The sequence below is a fragment of the Stegostoma tigrinum genome, chromosome 10 (assembly GCF_030684315.1).
Source record: "Stegostoma tigrinum isolate sSteTig4 chromosome 10, sSteTig4.hap1, whole genome shotgun sequence".
Lineage (NCBI taxonomy): Eukaryota > Metazoa > Chordata > Chondrichthyes > Orectolobiformes > Stegostomatidae > Stegostoma > Stegostoma tigrinum.
This window is the reverse complement of record NC_081363.1, coordinates 61,643,662-61,664,107: the sequence shown is the minus strand read 5'-3', so window position 1 is coordinate 61,664,107 and position 20,446 is coordinate 61,643,662. Positions and strand designations below refer to the sequence as shown.

The following is a 20,446-nucleotide window of genomic DNA, read 5'->3' as shown; positions in this document are numbered from 1 at the left end:
TTGGCTCAAATCTGGATACACGAGACAAAAGGAAAAGAAAAGACTTTTTTCTTAGAAAAGTGTTATCAACTTCATCTTTCTTTTATTTGAGAATTCTGTTTCATGTGAACACCACTTTGAATTTTTCCCCTGTTGTCTCAATCCTCACAACCACCTGTGTGCTGGGACTTCTTTCCAGATAGATGTCATACAAAATGAAAGGTCTTTGGAATTGATCTATTTCACCTTCACAGCTGACGAAATAAATTGAATATTTTTGTTTCTCATAATTTTAGTCTATTTAATGATGCCTTGATTTAGTCGTTTCTCAAAATTAGTTTGAGACTAAGTCAGTTGTGAGTTTGGCAGTTTTGGTGACCTTGGATTAACTAAGTTGTTTCAATTTTCAGTTCCAGGAAGCTATGTCTTCTCCAGTCAGTTAGACTGCCCGCACTTCACTCAAAAGTTGTTATCAGCAACATGACTGTCCAGAGTGCAGGAAATTTTAATAAAGGAAAGCAAAATCTAATGCAGTTTGACATTGAGCCTATGCACTGATAGCATAATACATAAGTAGCCTACCAAGTGTCCTTTGAACTTCAGCCAGAAAATTTTTTGGGTGAAAATTTGAAGATTTGTCTAAGGCAGTTGTGTTTATGTTGAAGGTGACAGGGATGATTTTTTTAAAAAAATACAAAAGCTGCTAAGGAATCAATGTAATAGGAGGATGTATGAGTTTAAATGGCTGCACAAAGCTGAAGAGGTTTTTTCTGCAGTGAGTGAGATGGAAGAAGTTAGGAACAAGTGGACAGTGAGCGACACAAGGTAACTTATCAAACTACATTACCAAGGTAGACCAGCAAATAAGTCAAAGATATAGCTATGTCTACAGCTCTTTCTTTTTGTGGGGGAGACATGATGGAAGTGCAATATAAATGGAAATTACTTCTGACTGTTAAAGGTTATGCAAGTATGGAAGATTTCAACAAACCAGTGCATTAAGTGTAAGAGAACAAAGGAAGCTTAGGTGCTTCTTTTTGGTGCAGATGATGAGAGAAGAATGGACTGTGATATTTTGAAGAATGAGATGAGCACTACAACATTGCAAAGTACACTGGGGAAAACTGTATAAGAGAATACATTGTGTCATGGTAATGTTAAAGAATCAAACAACTATTGTTGGGATACTGTAGCAGCATGAGAGAGCTTAGCAAGTAGCAAAGTATAATACCAAATGTTGCTGACAGCAGAATGAAATCTAGTTTACAGTTAAATTATTTTTCCTATTATGTAGATTGCTTTCAGTGTTTGTTTGGTTTCCTGCAAGTTCATTAACTTAGTTTTTGTCTTTACAATATGCTCACTGATTCCATCCTTGTATCCTACCAGCAAATGTCTTTGTCCACTTTGATAACATTACACATCTATGCTGCTGCCTAGCTCATCTGCAACCAGAACTAAGATTCATCAGTTTACCACCTTCACGCTTGACTGTTCCAAAATGCTCATTGCTGATCCTTTTCACCCTCCACAAACTTCATCTGTTCAAAAGCTTTATTTATGGCGTACCCTCCATTAAGCCCTGCTTTTCACATTCCTTATTTCCTTCAATGACATCTGATTGTCCAGTGTTTCAACTTCAAATTAGATAGGCTGATTTTGGAGATTTAATTGACGTTCATTGGATTACGTAAGCCCTATATACTGGAAAGAGAGGAATTCTTTTCCTTGCAGAGAAAATGGCTAACCAGATAACAGAAAAAGTTTGCAGAAGGATTAACGATAAATAAAGACGTTTCCACACTGAAGTGTGGTGGGGATCTGGAACTTGCTGCCTGAAAAGGAAGGTGGGAGAGGCAAAATTTCAACAGTTGGATATATGTTTGATATGCAGTATGTTTTAAAGCCACAGATCGAGCTGTTAAGCTGGTTAGCTCTTTCCACTGGCTGCATAGTCTACTTCTGTGCTACAAGATTTCTCTTCTCTTGTTGTTGGTCACTGCCTTCAGTCATTTAGGCTCCATTGACTGGAATCCCTTAAACATTCTCTCAATCCTTTCCTCAAGAATGCTTTTAAAACTTTTTTGGTTGCATTTCACATCTCCCATGGCTTGTTACCCATTTTTGACTATTTCCTTAACTCTCTTGGCATGTATGTACATTCATACTAATGTTCAGTTATAAGTTGATGTAAATTAACTGATTTGCATTTGACCATGCTGTTCTTTGAACTTCAGGATATCACTTAAAATTGTAGGATGTAGCTGCTGTGGAACCGCAATATTTTTAACAAATATTTGCTTTGAGAGTTGTGAGCATGTCTAAACCACAGAGTTTATGGTAATCTATTTTCAACAAATAGTAGTTTCAGTGGACTTCTAGCTTGAAGGGGATTATGTTTGACATTCATCATTTTTGTGAAGCTTGCAAAAATTTGCTTTTTCAAAGAATACAGTAAATGCTTGATATTCAAATTTTAGAGATGCCGAGCGTGCAGGAGATGTGGTGCATCAATAGGCTGTGCTGTTGCGAAATGTCGGAGGAGCTATCATTTTCCTTGTGGTGTGGAGAAACGGTGTATTTTCCAGTTTACTGGACAGTTTGCGTAAGTTCTCTGCATATGTTTATAAAAGAACATATAGCACAAAGTGTTGTACTTTTTTTATTGTGCTCAATGCCATGTCCTTTCTCGTCCAGCCCAGTAGATGAAACTTCACGAAGGTTTCTCCCTACTATTGTGCTGAACTCTTTTCTGGAGTCTGTACTGTTGCCATCATACCTCGTCCAAACACTTCTCACCCAGGACACTTAGCTTTTGCTCCCTCAATCCTGTTTTCCCACCAGACTGCCGATCACTCCAATTCCATTCCTAGTAACCATGTTTGCTAATGTTATTAATGGATCTCTGTCCTTGGGTACTATCTCCCATCCCTTTAAAACATCACCCCCTTGATCCTTCCAAGTTACGCACACACCTCCAATCTCTCTTTTTTTTCCCCTTCAAAGTCTTTGAATATTTTGTCACTTAGCAAATCTGCCTACCTTTCTCTCAATTCTGCGTGAAATCCTCCATTGTATTGCAGTGACCCCTGTCAAAGTTATTGTGGCATTCTGTGCTTGACCATGGAAAACTATCCCTCCTTATCAACTTGTCTGCAGCCAAGCCATCCGCCTGTCACGTTTTAATAAAAACCGAAAGAACTGCTAATGCTGTAAATCCAGAACAAAAACAAAGTTGTTTCAGAGATAGTAGGAACTGCCAATGCTGGAGAATCCGAGATGACAGTGTGAAGCTGGATCTTAACAGCAGGCCAAACAGCATCTGAGGAGCAGGAAAGTTTGACGTTTCGGGCGGAGACCCTTCTTCAGCTCAAAAACCAAGTTGCTGGAAAAGCTCAGCAGGTCTGGCAGCATCTGTGAAAGAGAAAACAGTTAACGTTTCAGGTCTGGTGACCCTTCCTCAGAACTGATGGTGGCTGGGAAAATGTCAGTTTATCTGCAGAAAATAGGGGTGGGTGGGTGGGGTAGGGAGTAAATGATAGGATAGAGCCAAAAGACTCACTGGAGCCATTTAAACGTTGTAAGTGTACCAGCCTCTAACACTTCCGCTGGCAGCTTATTTTATACACACACCACCCTCTGTTTGAAAAAAGTTGCCCCTTAGGTCCCTTTTAAATCTTTCCCCTCCCACCTTAGACCTACAGCCTCTAGCTTTGAAAGCCCTTACCCTGGGTACCAAGACCATGGCTATTCACCATATCCATGCACCTCCATGATTTTATACCTCTATAAGTCACCCTTCAGCCTCCAACACTCCAGGGAAAATAGCTCTGGCCTATTCAGTCCCACCCTACAGCTTAAACCCTCCAACACTGACAACGTGCTTCTCAGCCTTTTCTGAACCCTTTTAAATTCTGCAACATCCTTCCTATAGCAGGGAGACCAGAATGACATGCAGAATTCCAAAAGTGGCTGAAATAATGTTCTGTACATTTGCAACATGACCTCCCAACTCCTATACTTAATGTAACAGGTATGCATCTGACAAGGTAGACTTTTAGGGTATCTGGGATGAGAGGTATGCAGCAACAATCAAGATGAAACTTCCTAAAATCCTCGCTGCAAAAACTTTTCACCACAAGTCAGATTAAGAGTGCTGGTTTATGCTGAACCAGAATCCTGGTTTTGTATTGAAGTTGATGATCATAGTATGGATACTGTGAAATAGCTTGGGTAATTAATGAAAATATTTGCTTAACAAAAAAAAAATCAGCAGGACATTCTTGATACTTTTCCCATCAGGGTATTCAAAGATATGACGACACACCCTGGCCACAGTTGGGACTTGAGTGCAGGCCTTCTGGCTCAGAGATTGGGCCACTATCACTGTACCACAAGAGTTCTCAGCAACACATTGTCCAATAAATCCAATCTCTCTTTCAATTGACTTTCATTCAATATCCCTCAGTTTTTGTCAGAACTCCCAGCTCCATTTATTTTAATCTCTTCAAGCTTTAGATCACAAGCTTCACGTCACTAATCCCTCCTTGCTGAGTTACATTGATTCCTGTTTTTTTAAACTTGATGTTTTTGTGTATTTTTACTTAATGCCTCCTCCAAAATGTCTGATTATAAACCCATATCAGTGAGATAGGAATAATTGTTCTTGTTGATGTTACAGTATATGTTAGATTAATGTGTCACTTCTTGACATGTCACTTCTTCAGAATGTACTTGATGAAATATTACCTTGAAAGCTGGTAGCTACTAACTTGTCAAATCTGCAAATAACTCCAATGCCACAAGACCAAATTTTGTTTCCTTGTATTCAGTTCATTCTTGAAAATATGACATAGTGGTGTTGTTCGCAATTCAGTGTGTTAAGATGAATAATCTTGCAGTTTTTAAACTTGATGCAATGATGGAAGAACCACTCAGTTTTCAGAATCTGTTTTCTCTGCGCATTTCTGTCAACTTGAAAATAAATTGGAGCACTGAATCAACCCTTTTTACCCAGCCAGTTTATGTTGGTGTTTGTCATCCAAGCGAACAGTAGTCTTATTTCCATGTGTTGTCCCTGTTCTCCTATTCTTTAAATTTGTTTTGTCTTCAAGTGCCAATCAAACATGCTCTTAAATGTTGAAGTGGTCTCTGCCATTTGCTAATTTTAGTCGTGCGTCCCATTCTCGCAACCCTCTGAGGGGGGATAAAAAAAAGCTTTTTTTCCTTCATTTTATCCCCTTGCCTATAATCTATCTTCAAAGTCCTCATGTTTTGACTTCCTTTTTATAAGAAGTTTATTTTAGCCTATCCCCTCATATTTTAAGCACCTCAGTCAAATCATGCCTCATCTATTGTTCTGTCAAGTCTTTGTATTTCCTTTTGCCAGGAAGGATCTCCATGATCCATGCATTACTTGCAAGTGTCCCAACAGCCTTTTTATATATGAAGTCCAAAATATACACAGTACTCTGCAATCCTACCAATGTTTTACATCGGTTCACTATTATACTTCAGGTTTTAGATTAAAATCATCTTGCCAGCTCAATATTTTATTAATTTTCTACCCACAATGGTTTGAGGTACTGTATGTTGCCATTTGTCACTCTGAAGTTGTAGGAAATTGCTGAATCCCTTTTGAAAACTTTGCAAATTTTCTTTTGTTTTCTACCCTTTAACCTTCTTTAGGTCTTACTGTTGGGACCACAGACCTGTGCAAAAGGTGCCAGCTGTATGGTCAGGTAGTTCTTATACATGTGCTATCTGTTTAGAATCCATTGACCCAGTCCCATCATATGAGGTTTTGAAGAGCCCATGTTGTAAAAACACATGGTTTCACAGGCAATGTTTGCAGGTGAGTACTAGAATAATGAATGAGTTTCAGTTTTGGGAATTGTTTTGGTTTTTAGCCTCTGCGACAAAACAGTTCCATTGTATTTTACAGTTCTGAAGGTATTATCATTGGTTGATGGTCTCCAACGTAAAATAGGTGTGCTGTAGAGACCTACAGCTGAGTCTTGCCGTATTTGGGAGAATTCAATTTTACTGAGTTTCACAAAGGGTTTCTGTCCCTGAGGCCAAGTGAGATTCCCCAGCATATTGCTGAAAATCTCCTTATTAACTACCTACCGTACCCCAATGGTGTCCTCTCATCCGATGCTGGCTGGATTCTGTCATATCACCATACTTGAGAACTTGACATTGTTAAAATTAACAGGTGCATCCCTCAACAGGTATGAAACAGAACAGGGATGTCCTTTTACACCAGGTCTGGCAGACAACACCAAGCCATCATGCTCTGCTGTCCTGGTCTGAGGTTACTACTTGGGTCATTGCAGTCTTGGCCATTTAGAGGAATGCCCAGAAGTGAGGGAAGAAAGTCAGTGGACATTCTATGCGTGACTAAAGTAAATGCCATCATTTTGTCTCTGCCTCTCACTCACCTCAGTCTCTGTAAATGCAACTACCTACCTCCGGAGTTCATGCTGTTCTACTATCTCGATGAAAGGTTCTGCAGGTAGTTCTGATCACTTGTGCGACCTCATGCTATGGAAAATTTGTCATAAAATCATTCTACTATATCTTAGAAAGTTTGCGTTATCCAAACAGTCTCCACTATTCATCAATAGCATTACAGCCAATCCATGTTAATGAAACAAGTTTTATAGCAGAACTACCTGTATAAGAGTTGAAGTTAGATCAGCTGTGATCTTATAGAATGGCATAGCATGCTCTGAGAGCTGAGTGGCCTACTCCTGTTCCTTGTTCCTGTATTCATATTACATGCAACATATCTCTACACTTGCTCCCAACTCCAAAACCCCTTCCTCCTAAACCTTCATGATCTCTGCTACCCAGTCACTTGCTTGGGGCACATCACCACCTTTCCCACAAAGGTGCCTTGTGTCCATTGGCACCAGCAGGTATGCCACCTACTTTGATCTCATTTAATCCCTTATTCTCTCTCATTCCAGAGGGAAAAAAGACAGTAGGTTAGAAAGACCTGGTGAGCTTCTTGACATTCAGCTCCTCACTCCTTGAGAAGTGGGACCTGCCCTTTAACGTCCTGAGTGGCCACCTGACCATTCTGAAAACCCTAGACTGATATCAGAAGTTGTTCTTGACTTACCGCACCAGGACCCTTTGAGGACTGCTGACAATTATGACAAGTATCCTTGTTTGTGGCTGTGTTAAATGTCAAGGCAAGACTGAGGTATTAGGAGTCTGGTAGCTTGGGCTGGTGGGTAGTAAAACACACAAAGGCAAGGCAGATGAACATCCAGATAAAGTTGAGGTGAGTAAGTGTTAAGTGAGCAAGCAAATAATCCTGAGATGCAAATTCATCAGTTGGGAGCCAGTTCCTGTACACAAAGGAGCATATCAATGCAAGTTACCAGCAGATCCCAAAGTGCAGCTTTAGAGTGTAGAAAAATCCTGTAAATGGACCTGAAAGATGTCATTGGTCTTGAGAGGTTGACAGGTATTGAGAGAATGAGTGTGGCAGGTTTCCTAGTGCATGCCCAGAGTTGTTCCCGTGTCTTTTGAGATATGGTCTGCAGGAGCAAGCAGCGAATTGAAATTGCCAGCTTCCCTCTCTGACTAGGAAATTAGCATCCTAGTTTACTTGAGACAAGTGGAAACCTGCACATTAATGAGGAGAGATTTGCAGATAAGGAAGTTGCAAGTAAGCAATTATTCCCCTAATGGGCATCTCTCCACTCCCAAGCAAGAACCTTGTCTCAACACTTGGAGCTCTTCAAAAACGCAGAGTTGCTCCTAATATTAAGAGGTTTTGGAATTTTTTTTGTGTGATACTCCCAGATTCATTACCATAGCACAAATTGCTTAGGCCCCTATAAACTTCTGTCGTGGTCCCTGCTTACCTAAATTACCATTTTAAACCTATGCAAAATATTTATTAAATGCGTCTTTCACTCGGTGGATGTAAATGCTTCTCCCTCTCCTTCGCGCTCTCTCGCTCTCCCTCTCCTTCGCGCTCTCTCGCTCTCCCTCTCCTTCGCGCTCTCTCGCTCTCCCTCTCCTTCGCGCGCGCTCTCGCTCTCCCTCTCCTTCGCGCGCTCTCTCGCTCTCCCTCTCCTTCGCGCGCGCTCTCGCTCTCCCTCTCCTTCGCGCGCGCTCTCGCTCTCCCTCTCCTTCGCGCGCGCTCTCGCTCTCCCTCTCCTTCGCGCGCGCTCTCGCTCTCCCTCTCCTTCGCGCGCGCTCTCGCTCTCCCTCTCCTTCGCGCGCGCTCTCGCTCTCCCTCTCCTTCGCGCGCGCTCTCGCTCTCCCTCTCCTTCGCGCGCGCTCTCGCTCTCCCTCTCCTTCGCGCGCGCTCTCGCTCTCCCTCTCCTTCGCGCGCGCTCTCGCTCTCCCTCTCCTTCGCGCGCGCTCTCGCTCTCCCTCTCCTTCGCGCGCGCTCTCGCTCTCCCTCTCCTTCGCGCGCGCTCTCGCTCTCCCTCTCCTTCGCGCGCGCTCTCGCTCTCCCTCTCCTTCGCGCGCGCTCTCGCTCTCCCTCTCCTTCGCGCGCGCTCTCGCTCTCCCTCTCCTTCGCGCGCGCTCTCGCTCTCCCTCTCCTTCGCGCGCGCTCTCGCTCTCCCTCTCCTTCGCGCGCGCTCTCGCTCTCCCTCTCCTTCGCGCGCGCTCTCGCTCTCCCTCTCCTTCGCGCGCGCTCTCGCTCTCCCTCTCCTTCGCGCGCGCTCTCGCTCTCCCTCTCCTTCGCGCGCGCTCTCGCTCTCCCTCTCCTTCGCGCGCGCTCTCGCTCTCCCTCTCCTTCGCGCGCGCTCTCGCTCTCCCTCTCCTTCGCGCGCGCTCTCGCTCTCCCTCTCCTTCGCGCGCGCTCTCGCTCTCCCTCTCCTTCGCGCGCGCTCTCGCTCTCCCTCTCCTTCGCGCGCGCTCTCGCTCTCCCTCTCCTTCGCGCGCGCTCTCGCTCTCCCTCTCCTTCGCGCGCGCTCTCGCTCTCCCTCTCCTTCGCGCGCGCTCTCGCTCTCCCTCTCCTTCGCGCGCGCTCTCGCTCTCCCTCTCCTTCGCGCGCGCTCTCGCTCTCCCTCTCCTTCGCGCGCGCTCTCGCTCTCCCTCTCCTTCGCGCGCGCTCTCGCTCTCCCTCTCCTTCGCGCGCGCTCTCGCTCTCCCTCTCCTTCGCGCGCGCTCTCGCTCTCCCTCTCCTTCGCGCGCGCTCTCGCTCTCCCTCTCCTTCGCGCGCGCTCTCGCTCTCCCTCTCCTTCGCGCGCGCTCTCGCTCTCCCTCTCCTTCGCGCGCGCTCTCGCTCTCCCTCTCCTTCGCGCGCGCTCTCGCTCTCCCTCTCCTTCGCGCGCGCTCTCGCTCTCCCTCTCCTTCGCGCGCGCTCTCGCTCTCCCTCTCCTTCGCGCGCGCTCTCGCTCTCCCTCTCCTTCGCGCGCGCTCTCGCTCTCCCTCTCCTTCGCGCGCGCTCTCGCTCTCCCTCTCCTTCGCGCGCGCTCTCGCTCTCCCTCTCCTTCGCGCGCGCTCTCGCTCTCCCTCTCCTTCGCGCGCGCTCTCGCTCTCCCTCTCCTTCGCGCGCGCTCTCGCTCTCCCTCTCCTTCGCGCGCGCTCTCGCTCTCCCTCTCCTTCGCGCGCGCTCTCGCTCTCCCTCTCCTTCGCGCGCGCTCTCGCTCTCCCTCTCCTTCGCGCGCGCTCTCGCTCTCCCTCTCCTTCGCGCGCGCTCTCGCTCTCCCTCTCCTTCGCGCGCGCTCTCGCTCTCCCTCTCCTTCGCGCGCGCTCTCGCTCTCCCTCTCCTTCGCGCGCGCTCTCGCTCTCCCTCTCCTTCGCGCGCGCTCTCGCTCTCCCTCTCCTTCGCGCGCGCTCTCGCTCTCCCTCTCCTTCGCGCGCGCTCTCGCTCTCCCTCTCCTTCGCGCGCGCTCTCGCTCTCCCTCTCCTTCGCGCGCGCTCTCGCTCTCCCTCTCCTTCGCGCGCGCTCTCGCTCTCCCTCTCCTTCGCGCGCGCTCTCGCTCTCCCTCTCCTTCGCGCGCGCTCTCGCTCTCCCTCTCCTTCGCGCGCGCTCTCGCTCTCCCTCTCCTTCGCGCGCGCTCTCGCTCTCCCTCTCCTTCGCGCGCGCTCTCGCTCTCCCTCTCCTTCGCGCGCGCTCTCGCTCTCCCTCTCCTTCGCGCGCGCTCTCGCTCTCCCTCTCCTTCGCGCGCGCTCTCGCTCTCCCTCTCCTTCGCGCGCGCTCTCGCTCTCCCTCTCCTTCGCGCGCGCTCTCGCTCTCCCTCTCCTTCGCGCGCGCTCTCGCTCTCCCTCTCCTTCGCGCGCGCTCTCGCTCTCCCTCTCCTTCGCGCGCGCTCTCGCTCTCCCTCTCCTTCGCGCGCGCTCTCGCTCTCCCTCTCCTTCGCGCGCGCTCTCGCTCTCCCTCTCCTTCGCGCGCGCTCTCGCTCTCCCTCTCCTTCGCGCGCGCTCTCGCTCTCCCTCTCCTTCGCGCGCGCTCTCGCTCTCCCTCTCCTTCGCGCGCGCTCTCGCTCTCCCTCTCCTTCGCGCGCGCTCTCGCTCTCCCTCTCCTTCGCGCGCGCTCTCGCTCTCCCTCTCCTTCGCGCGCGCTCTCGCTCTCCCTCTCCTTCGCGCGCGCTCTCGCTCTCCCTCTCCTTCGCGCGCGCTCTCGCTCTCCCTCTCCTTCGCGCGCGCTCTCGCTCTCCCTCTCCTTCGCGCGCGCTCTCGCTCTCCCTCTCCTTCGCGCGCGCTCTCGCTCTCCCTCTCCTTCGCGCGCGCTCTCGCTCTCCCTCTCCTTCGCGCGCGCTCTCGCTCTCCCTCTCCTTCGCGCGCGCTCTCGCTCTCCCTCTCCTTCGCGCGCGCTCTCGCTCTCCCTCTCCTTCGCGCGCGCTCTCGCTCTCCCTCTCCTTCGCGCGCGCTCTCGCTCTCCCTCTCCTTCGCGCGCGCTCTCGCTCTCCCTCTCCTTCGCGCGCGCTCTCGCTCTCCCTCTCCTTCGCGCGCGCTCTCGCTCTCCCTCTCCTTCGCGCGCGCTCTCGCTCTCCCTCTCCTTCGCGCGCGCTCTCGCTCTCCCTCTCCTTCGCGCGCGCTCTCGCTCTCCCTCTCCTTCGCGCGCGCTCTCGCTCTCCCTCTCCTTCGCGCGCGCTCTCGCTCTCCCTCTCCTTCGCGCGCGCTCTCGCTCTCCCTCTCCTTCGCGCGCGCTCTCGCTCTCCCTCTCCTTCGCGCGCGCTCTCGCTCTCCCTCTCCTTCGCGCGCGCTCTCGCTCTCCCTCTCCTTCGCGCGCGCTCTCGCTCTCCCTCTCCTTCGCGCGCGCTCTCGCTCTCCCTCTCCTTCGCGCGCGCTCTCGCTCTCCCTCTCCTTCGCGCGCGCTCTCGCTCTCCCTCTCCTTCGCGCGCGCTCTCGCTCTCCCTCTCCTTCGCGCGCGCTCTCGCTCTCCCTCTCCTTCGCGCGCGCTCTCGCTCTCCCTCTCCTTCGCGCGCGCTCTCGCTCTCCCTCTCCTTCGCGCGCGCTCTCGCTCTCCCTCTCCTTCGCGCGCGCTCTCGCTCTCCCTCTCCTTCGCGCGCGCTCTCGCTCTCCCTCTCCTTCGCGCGCGCTCTCGCTCTCCCTCTCCTTCGCGCGCGCTCTCGCTCTCCCTCTCCTTCGCGCGCGCTCTCGCTCTCCCTCTCCTTCGCGCGCGCTCTCGCTCTCCCTCTCCTTCGCGCGCGCTCTCCCTCTCCTTCGCGCGCGCTCTCGCTCTCCTTCGCGCGCGCTCTCGCTCTCCTTCGCGCGCGCTCTCTCGCTCTCCAAACACCTTGCATTAATAGGTTGCACATCGCTGATCTGTGGACCTTCTTAAATTTTTGTCTTCCCAGTGAATTTGGGCTATTTTGTTAATTTGCTGAACTCTTCTTTTTCCAGTTGATTGCCATTATCTTTGACTTGTTCATATCTTTGCCTTGGATTTAATCAAACACTGCTGCTTTCCCTGCTGCTCTTCTATAATTTGTCTGAATTACCCATTTAAGATGGCTTGCTTAATTTTGAATCGTATTTTATTTCGGTATTTTTATTTAATGCAATTTATCCTTTCTTTCTTTTCATAGTATCAGTCACTGAGTGCTGGGATGTTCTTCTTCAAGTGCACTATATGCAATAATAAAGATGAATTCCAGAAAGAGATGTTACGAATGGGAATCCATGTTCCAGAAAAGTATGTTTGCATTTGCCAATAGGAGCTTATGCAGCCATGGTTAATTAAATTGGCAATCCTTTTTAAATATTCATTGGAGCCTTTTTATTTGTTCATTCACTTATGCGAGCTCCTCACAGCGGAGTATTGAGTGCAGTTACATAAGTCACTTCATCATTAATAATGGTTAGTGATCCTGTTCCAATTAGTTGTCATAACTTTAAGGACTTTGTGTCAGTTCCCTCATTTTGCATTAATGATTTGTCAGCCATTTTTCCTAGTGGCAAAATCATTGGCTTTTTTTTGCCTTTTGAAAACACAAATCGCACAGGTTTAGAAACAACTGTCATCATTGTGAAGGTAGGTGGTGTTCATCTTGTTATATAATGCCCCAGTATACGTATGAAACTGTAATATGAGAAATGACCAAAATCGGGGAGAACATGCAACATTTTTCAGGTATTGATGACTTCCTGCAGCCGAAAGTCCTTCAACTGAGCTTTATATTCTTTTGGTCTCAATTGTCTCTTCTTTTACATGAAGGGATGCATCCTGGGAACTTGAAGAGAATGCGTTTCAAGAATTATTACATCGTTACCAGCGATGTGATGCAAAAAGATGTCTCTGTAAAAAGGGAAGAGAATATGTTGAATCTGACAGGTAATGGCTCACTTTTTTGCAAAATAACTGCTTTGTTAACAACCTGAAATTAAGAAAATCTGTGACATTTATTTAAATTTAATGCATAAATGCAGTTTTACATGCATTCTTAAAGCTAACTAGTTTCTGTAACAGTGGTAACATATATATCTTCTGTAAAACACCAGCAACGTTATTTAGTTGTAAATTTGAGTGCCTCAGATGGGGTGGGGGGGTGGTGTGTGAGGAATGATGAAATCCTTTTGATATGCACACATTTGTACTGTATAAGCACGTTAACCTGTGAACACTTTAGCATTCAGGAAGCGTCTCAGAATATTGGCCCTAACATGGCTCATGTAGAGAATGCTCCATCTATACTGATCCCAACTCTTCCCCAATGCCTCACGAAATGGAACGCAGTTCTTCTGCAACAGTTTTTCAGTCATGCATTCATCTTTCTAATCTAATCTTTGCCTTATGTGGCTCAAAAGTTCCATTTGAAGAATTTGCCTGGTAAAAAAATGTAGGTCTTGTTGCAAGGTTTTCAACAGGTCACTCAAAACAGTGAGTTATTCAGAGAGAAATTAGTACCAAACAATCGCACCCTTTTGAGATTGGATCCAATGTTCTCAATTAATTTAATTTTTGTTTTGGCTGCACGAGCCTTCGGGTCCTGTGTGCAGCAGCAACTTATGGAAGTGGTCACTGCCTTGTGCAGAAATATCGGTGCAACTGCATGCACAGCCACATAGCTTGGACGGAACATTAACTAGATCAGATTTCGTTGGTATTTGGGGACAGGACAGTCTGACTGCAAGTAAAGGAGGTAAAGTGACCGAGAGGGCCTCAGCTTTTTGGAATTGTTCAGCAGGCTTGGAGTTCTCTTCTAGCTTGTCTGAATGAGAGTGACAGCTACAAGGTAGTTGAGCTAACTGACAATAACCCAAGAAAACATTCCGTGAGAGTAAGAAGGAATGTTGTGATTGTGTGTTGACAAATAATTTACATCATTCCCTGCAGCAAAGGGCAAAAGTTCAAATGGCTGCATTGCCTGTTGGACGCCAGAGTTTGAGTTATCTGCTCACAGCTGGGGAAGAACTTGAAGTGGTGGGGCAGAAGTAGTTGGAGGTAGGGAGGGAATCAAGTTGTCAGTATGAGGTAGGTGCCAAATTTAGAAGCCTAGCCTTAACGTTCATTGTTGCCTTAGCCACAGGCAAATTCGGATTAAAATGAATCCAATTAGAGATGAATGTGTGGCTGAAAGACTGACGTAGAAATGGGGTCCATTTCATGACATATTGGGATCTGTATGGATGGGGCACTGTCCACCTGAGCCATGTTAGGGCTGGCATTCTTAACTAGACAAGTAGAGTTGATATTAAACATAATAGTGGAGGCAATTCATTAAAATTAGGAAGATGTGATAAATCAAAGGGTAGAATCGAGACCAATGGGAAAGATATCAACATGTGAAATAACAGCTTCTGTGGCAGAAAGGGATAGAGTGATGAATCTAATAAGTAAGTCAAGAATTTTCAAAGATAAAAAATAAAAGTAAAGGCTCTGTATCTGAATGCATATAGCATTCACAACAAAATAAATACTGAGAACAAATATAGAATTGAATAAGTAGGATTTATTAACCATTATGATGGTTGTAGGATTGGATCTGCATCTTGAAGGGTACAAGACCTTAAGGGAAAAAGTAGAGGGCCAGCTGTGTTAATGTTGGTATTGGCCCAATACAGAGGGCTGACCCAAGTTCAGGGGACCAAAATGTAGTAATGAGAAATGATAAAGTCAAGAAGTTACATGATAGGAACATGAAAGCAGGAGTAAGCTATTCTATCTTGTGTGTACCATTCCAGATTATAGGCTGATCGTCTACTTTAATGACATTCTCATGTTATCAACTGATGTTGTTAATAACAAGAAATCTGCTAATCACTGTCTTGAACTCTGACTGGATTTCCACAGCCTTCAGGAGTAGAAAATTTCAAAGGTTCGCCACCCTTTGAGTGGAAAAAGTTCCTCTTCATCTCAAACCTAAGTTTACCTTTAATTCTGAGACTGGCTCTCAGCCCTGCAACTAGGGAAGACTGTGTCTGTAATTGTGAATTATGTAATTTTCTTTGAGATTTCCTCTCATTCTTCTGAATTCCTCTATTCCAGTACGAATTGTGTGAATGATGCTAATCCATGTTTCAGAACAGTTACATTTGTAAAGTATTTCCCACTGGCCTTGCCAACTTTCTGTGGAAAGTCTTGACCAGGTCAACAAAGACTGTCATGAGATCTTTATTCTATTTAAGGACGTGTTTTAAAAACTTCGCAGTACAACAAAGATCATGGCCTAAATCTTCCCATTTGGGTTGGAATGCCAGTTTCCAGACAGAATTTTTATCCGTCTTTGATTCTTTTTGGGACCATCTTTCAATGAAGAATCCTTCCAAAACTTCAAGCACAGGAATCCTCAAACAGTAGGGAGAATCTTATAGAAGCCATGTTCTCTCCTTTACAGTGCTGTCAAGAGTGTAAATATTATCTAAATATCTTTTAGAAGCTACAGGGGGAAATTAAATGTATACGGTATTTGGGTGAATAGGTAGGGTGGCAGAAGTGTCAAGTGAAAAGAATTGTACCTTCACTCTGTGTAGCTAATGACCTGGGTCTGTAGGCCCCAATAATCTAACTTGGTGAGAGCCTGTAAAGACCAGCATACCTGAACCAAAAGGCCAACCCAGTGATCTTGACTCAGAGGTAAAGAAAATACTGAGTGAAGCTGTCAGTAAAGAAACTAAAGATTTTAAGGTGTCATGAAGTATGCAGTTAGAAAGACATTTTAAATCCTGCAAAGAATAGGTATCAGAACTCCAAAACAAATTCAAGATTAGTGAACCTTTGGTTGTCAATCTGCAAACGTTGAAGCCAATTGTACGCAACAAACACACGCAAGCACACCAAGAATATCAGTGTGAGCTTAACATTTTGAGAGAAATCTTCAGCAAATACCCACCAAGACTTAATACAACATTTCACATAGCTAATGAGTTATCGAAGAAAGAATAGACCCTTTGATTCACTGTAGAAGTTATTGATCTGCATTGGTGCCAGCTAGAGGCTACAAAAGAACCTCATCAACAAGCAATGGGAAGCCCTGAAGTATTTTCTTTCAGCCAAAGCGTGCAAGACCAGATTATTAACCTCATGGATATGCAAAATGCCTTTGAAGTTCAAAATTGAACATTGGGAACAAACTTCAACAGCTCAGAACTAAACAAGAATTTGCCCAGTACGGTACCTCCTTCAGACTACTGAACTTAAATTCCATCTGCTAGCAGCCAAACGGCACAGCAGGCGGAAATGAGAAGCTTGCAACAATCTTGCACCCAGACAGTGAGTGTGCTTGCCAGTTGACACACGCTCTCCTGGAGGATAAAATATCATTGTTACAGAAGTATTCAGAATGTGTGTATATTTTTCAGAAATGAAAATTACTTGTGCACCCTTGGCTAGTGGTTCAGCTTCCCATGTTTAGAATTGTATAATTATCGCTTGTAAGCATTTTTATTTCTATTATGGCAGATGTCGGTATTTAAGTTGGCAATAAACAATATTTTAGCATTATTCTCTGCTTTCAAACTCTGTCTCAATTGTAGTGGGAATCTCTAGGATGGGTGGCTGTTTGATGAGTCAGTGATAACCCTGCACTCCTTCAGAGTCTTAGACGGTATATATTTATGTAGTAGGTATTTTGCATGATGGGGTACCAGTGCCAGTTCTGTTGATGTTTCACAATGTTTCTATTCACTAAGAATGAATGCAACATCATCATTAATGGATTAATAGTTACAAAACAGTATCTAGAAATATTTTACCTATTGATATTGTTGGGAATGCATTGTTATGGTTGGAGACTACATGAAGGAATCTAGAAAAGCTGCAAGTATTCGGACTATTATTTATATCTTGAAGAGAATTTACCATGAAATCTCTTTGGAACTGAAAAGTCAAAAGATTAAAATATGTTGCTGTTGCTGTTCCTTACCGTTTACAAAAGGCCAAATGACATTTGTTTAAAGGGCAACCACTTTTGTAACAGGGGCAACAGATAGAATTTGTGGCTTTAATTACTGCATCAACTGGTTTGGAAGATGCCCTGTGCTGAAGGTTGCCTGAATAGCCTCTGGATTAGAGTTGCTCTTTGTTCTTGTAATATACTTGTCTATGTCAGTTGAAGGGAGATTTCCAAGCTAGAAATTAAAATTGTCTACCCTTTTAAAGGACAAAATCCTAAAGCAGAACCAGATGCAATGATGCTAGCTCTTTTATAGCCCTCAACTCCTCTATTTTCGTCCATCTAAAAAGTCTATATCTTAAGACTCACGGCTGGGAGGTGGGATTTGCAGGGTAAAGAAACTTATTCAACGTCCATATTAAGAGTTCACCTTCTGGTCAACTGTATTCCCTTATTCAAGACTTGCCTATCAGTTGAAAAATCCTAACATCTGACTGGTCAGAATCTTGCATATTTTAATAATTTTACCCATCAGTCTTACAAATTCTAATGAATAAAGGCCTAATCTGTTTAAGTACATCAACCTCTTCATCCCAGGGACCAGCCTAGTGAATCTCTTTTGAACTGTCTCCAGCGCCAGTACATCCTTTCTTTAGTGGGCTAAAACTGTACTCTGCCCTCTAGGTGTGCCCTCACCAACACCCTGTTGAGTTTAAAGAAGGCTTCCCTATTTGTAAAGCACAATCCCAAAACAATAAAGTCTAAAATGCTGCCTTAAATACTTTGTTTCATGCACAAAAACACCCAGATCCCTCTGTGCTGCACTTTTTTTGGGAGGCTCTCGCTCTCAAATAATAGTCTTCTGTGGATGTGAGTTTGCTCGCTGAGCTGGAAGGTTTTTCAGACGTTTCGTCACCATTCTAGGTAACATCATCAGTGAGCCTCCGACAAAGCGCTGGTGTTATGTCTCGCTTTCTATTTATCTGTTTAGGTTAAATAGAAAGCGGGACATAACACCAGCACTTCATCAGAGGCTCACTGATGATGTTACCTAGAATGGTGATGAAATGTCTGAAAACTAACCTTCCAGCTCTGCGAGCAAACTCACATCCAGAAACTCAACCTGAGCTACAAATCTTCTCAACTTGCTAATAGTCTTCTGTGATTCTTTCTACCATACTGTGTAGCCTCACCTCCCCACAGTAAACTCCAAGTTTTGCCCATTCACTGAACCAATCTATATCCCTATGCAGATTCCTTTCCCCTATTAGAATCTGCAAAATTATCAAGCTTGGAGTGGCAGGCAATGAGAATGATATGAAATGCCTGCAACATGACACAGACTAGCAGAAAGAACAGATCGATTTTAGTTTAGAGCGGTGTATCGATGCATTTTGACAGAAGGAATTAGGAAAGGCGGTGTAGACTTCATTACTCCTTCAGTATTACTCTACTGTTTATGGGAACAGAAGTAGTTGGGATGGAGGGCCTTTTGAAGTGCAGAATGGTTCCAGGCATGGGATATTAGTTCTAAGATCAAGTTGGAGATGAGGTTTTTATTTTTCAAATCCCTGTGCTCCGAAGAGAATCTTTGCAAGTTTATATGATGGCTTTTGAGAAATATCTGTTCCTATTGCTCATAGTGCAAAGAATAGGGGATTATAGATAATATTTAAGATTTTAGCCAAGAGATGGAGGAATATGAAGAAGTTTTGTGCAGCAAGTGGTAACACTGGAACCTGCTGCCTTAATGATGAAGAAAGTGACAAGATTGATTTCAAAAGGAATTTAGATTGTCACTTGAAGGAAATAAGTCTAGGAAATTGATCAGGGAAGTCAACTGTCTGGATTGTTTTGCGTACAGTGGGGTCTAAGCCATTCAGTCTAAGTGCCTAATTCATGAAATATTGCCATTATAAAATCCATGACATAAAATAAAGTTTTGAAAATTAAGTTGTCTCTTTTTTTTTTCTCCTGTCTGGAACTAAGTGATACTTAAAGTTGCAGCTTGTTTTTTTTCTCCCACTTAGGAACTTAATAGCTGTGCAATTTTTCTATTTCAGTAAATGGGACATCGTACTCTGTAAGTACTGTGGCTCCAGTGGAACTCATTTGGCATGTTCATTGTTGGCAATCTGCATGGAAAATTGGGAATGCCCAGATTGTAGAGATATTGTGTATAAATCAGGTAACTTCTGGAAATGTGGCATTACTATTTTAAAACCTTTTTACTGAAGTGCATTATAACATGTTTATATATTAGTAACCAAGATCTTGTTCACATTAGTTCTAGTGGAATAACTATTTACAAATTAATTACATTGTTTAGAATATTGATTGTAAGGACTTGTGCGAAAATGAGATCCTTGCAATTTATGTAAAACTCTTAGTATATGACATAAGGTAATTCAGTTCAGTTTGGTACATAGCCATCATTATTGTTGAAGCATTTTGTTAGAATAAATGCATCACCTACCTCTTAAAATTATGCTACATAGAATGTGTAGCACAGAAATGGGCAATTTAGCTCAGCAGGTCTGAGGAACATTTTAGGGCCTTCTACTTTAAGTATAAACAAAACATTTGAGAAACTCGACGGGCATGGCAGCATTCTGTTGAGAAATCAGCAGAATTAACATTGAGTTCAATATGACCTTTCTCTTGTACACTTGCCATCTTGGTTTGTTTCACCCAACTGCAGTGTGCTTTTATTTGTTTTTTTTCCCCTCATACCTGGCTTTCCTCTTTAAATGCAGTAGGTGTTCTCCTGAAGCACTCCATGCAGTTGCAAATACTGTTTGTTCATGATGAGTGATGACATTTCTCCAATGCCTTTTTCAATTTGTTAATGACCATCTTATTCATTATCCATAGATTTTACCCCATAAATGGAAACATAAGTAAAATTCTGCAGGTGATGGAAATCCCAGCAGAAAGTGGGATTCACCTGTGGATAAGTAAACATGGTTAATCTTTTGAATCCACTCTGCCATTTCTTCATAACTGATGAGAAATGTAGAAGAGTAATAGGTTTGTACTCTAAAAGAAGGTGGAGGGAAACAAGTGGAAGCAACGGACTGGGGGTGGATTAGTTGGCGAGGGAGATTAGCGATCACAGAAAAAGGCCAGGGGAATGGCAATGTTAATTGAGGAGGGCGAGATCCAGATAGTTAATAGCAGAATATATGTCAACTGTGCTGGAAAAAAAATCAAAGAACCAGACAGTGGGGTGGCTCAAAGAAGAGGGAAATATAATGTAGGGCAGTGGTCATGGTTTGAAATTGTTGAACTGAGTCCAAAAAGTTATAAGATGTCTAAGTGTAAAATGGTGTGCTGTTTCTCCACATTTATTTTGGGTTTCACTGGTACACTGGCAGACCTAGGACAGACAGGTGAGTATGAGAGCAAAATTGCGCATTAAAATGGCATGCGGCTGGAAGGTCAGGTTGTACTTGCAGACTAAGTATAGGTATTCTATAAAGGAAAATGCATATGAGCACCAAATACTGTAAAAAGAAGTCCAGCTAAGTCCCTGCTTCTCCTGGAAGGGGTATTTGGGTCTTTTTCAGTGAGGAGGTAAAAGAGCAAATGTTGTGCCGCCTGTGATTGCATGAAAAAATCTCATGGAAGGAGGGTGAGGTGTTCACAATTACAATCTCACTGCTTGTGTGTATACATGGATTCGCAACACACAGCAGGGGTGATGT

General features: G+C 45.1%; 1 protein-coding gene across 2 annotated transcripts in view; it reads left to right on the top strand.

The window, feature by feature from the left end:
* The window catches only part of g2e3 (G2/M-phase specific E3 ubiquitin protein ligase), a 72,549-nt gene that overhangs the window by 15,775 nt on the left and 36,328 nt on the right, over positions 1 to 20,446 (top strand). For both annotated transcript variants that reach the window (XM_048538222.2, XM_048538220.2), the window contains exons 5-9: positions 2,460 to 2,584; positions 5,668 to 5,833; positions 11,994 to 12,100; positions 12,623 to 12,739; positions 18,803 to 18,927. In XM_048538222.2, coding sequence (XP_048394179.2) covers positions 2,460 to 2,584; positions 5,668 to 5,833; positions 11,994 to 12,100; positions 12,623 to 12,739; positions 18,803 to 18,927 — 640 coding nt within the window. The remainder of the gene's footprint in view (positions 1 to 2,459; positions 2,585 to 5,667; positions 5,834 to 11,993; positions 12,101 to 12,622; positions 12,740 to 18,802; positions 18,928 to 20,446) is intronic.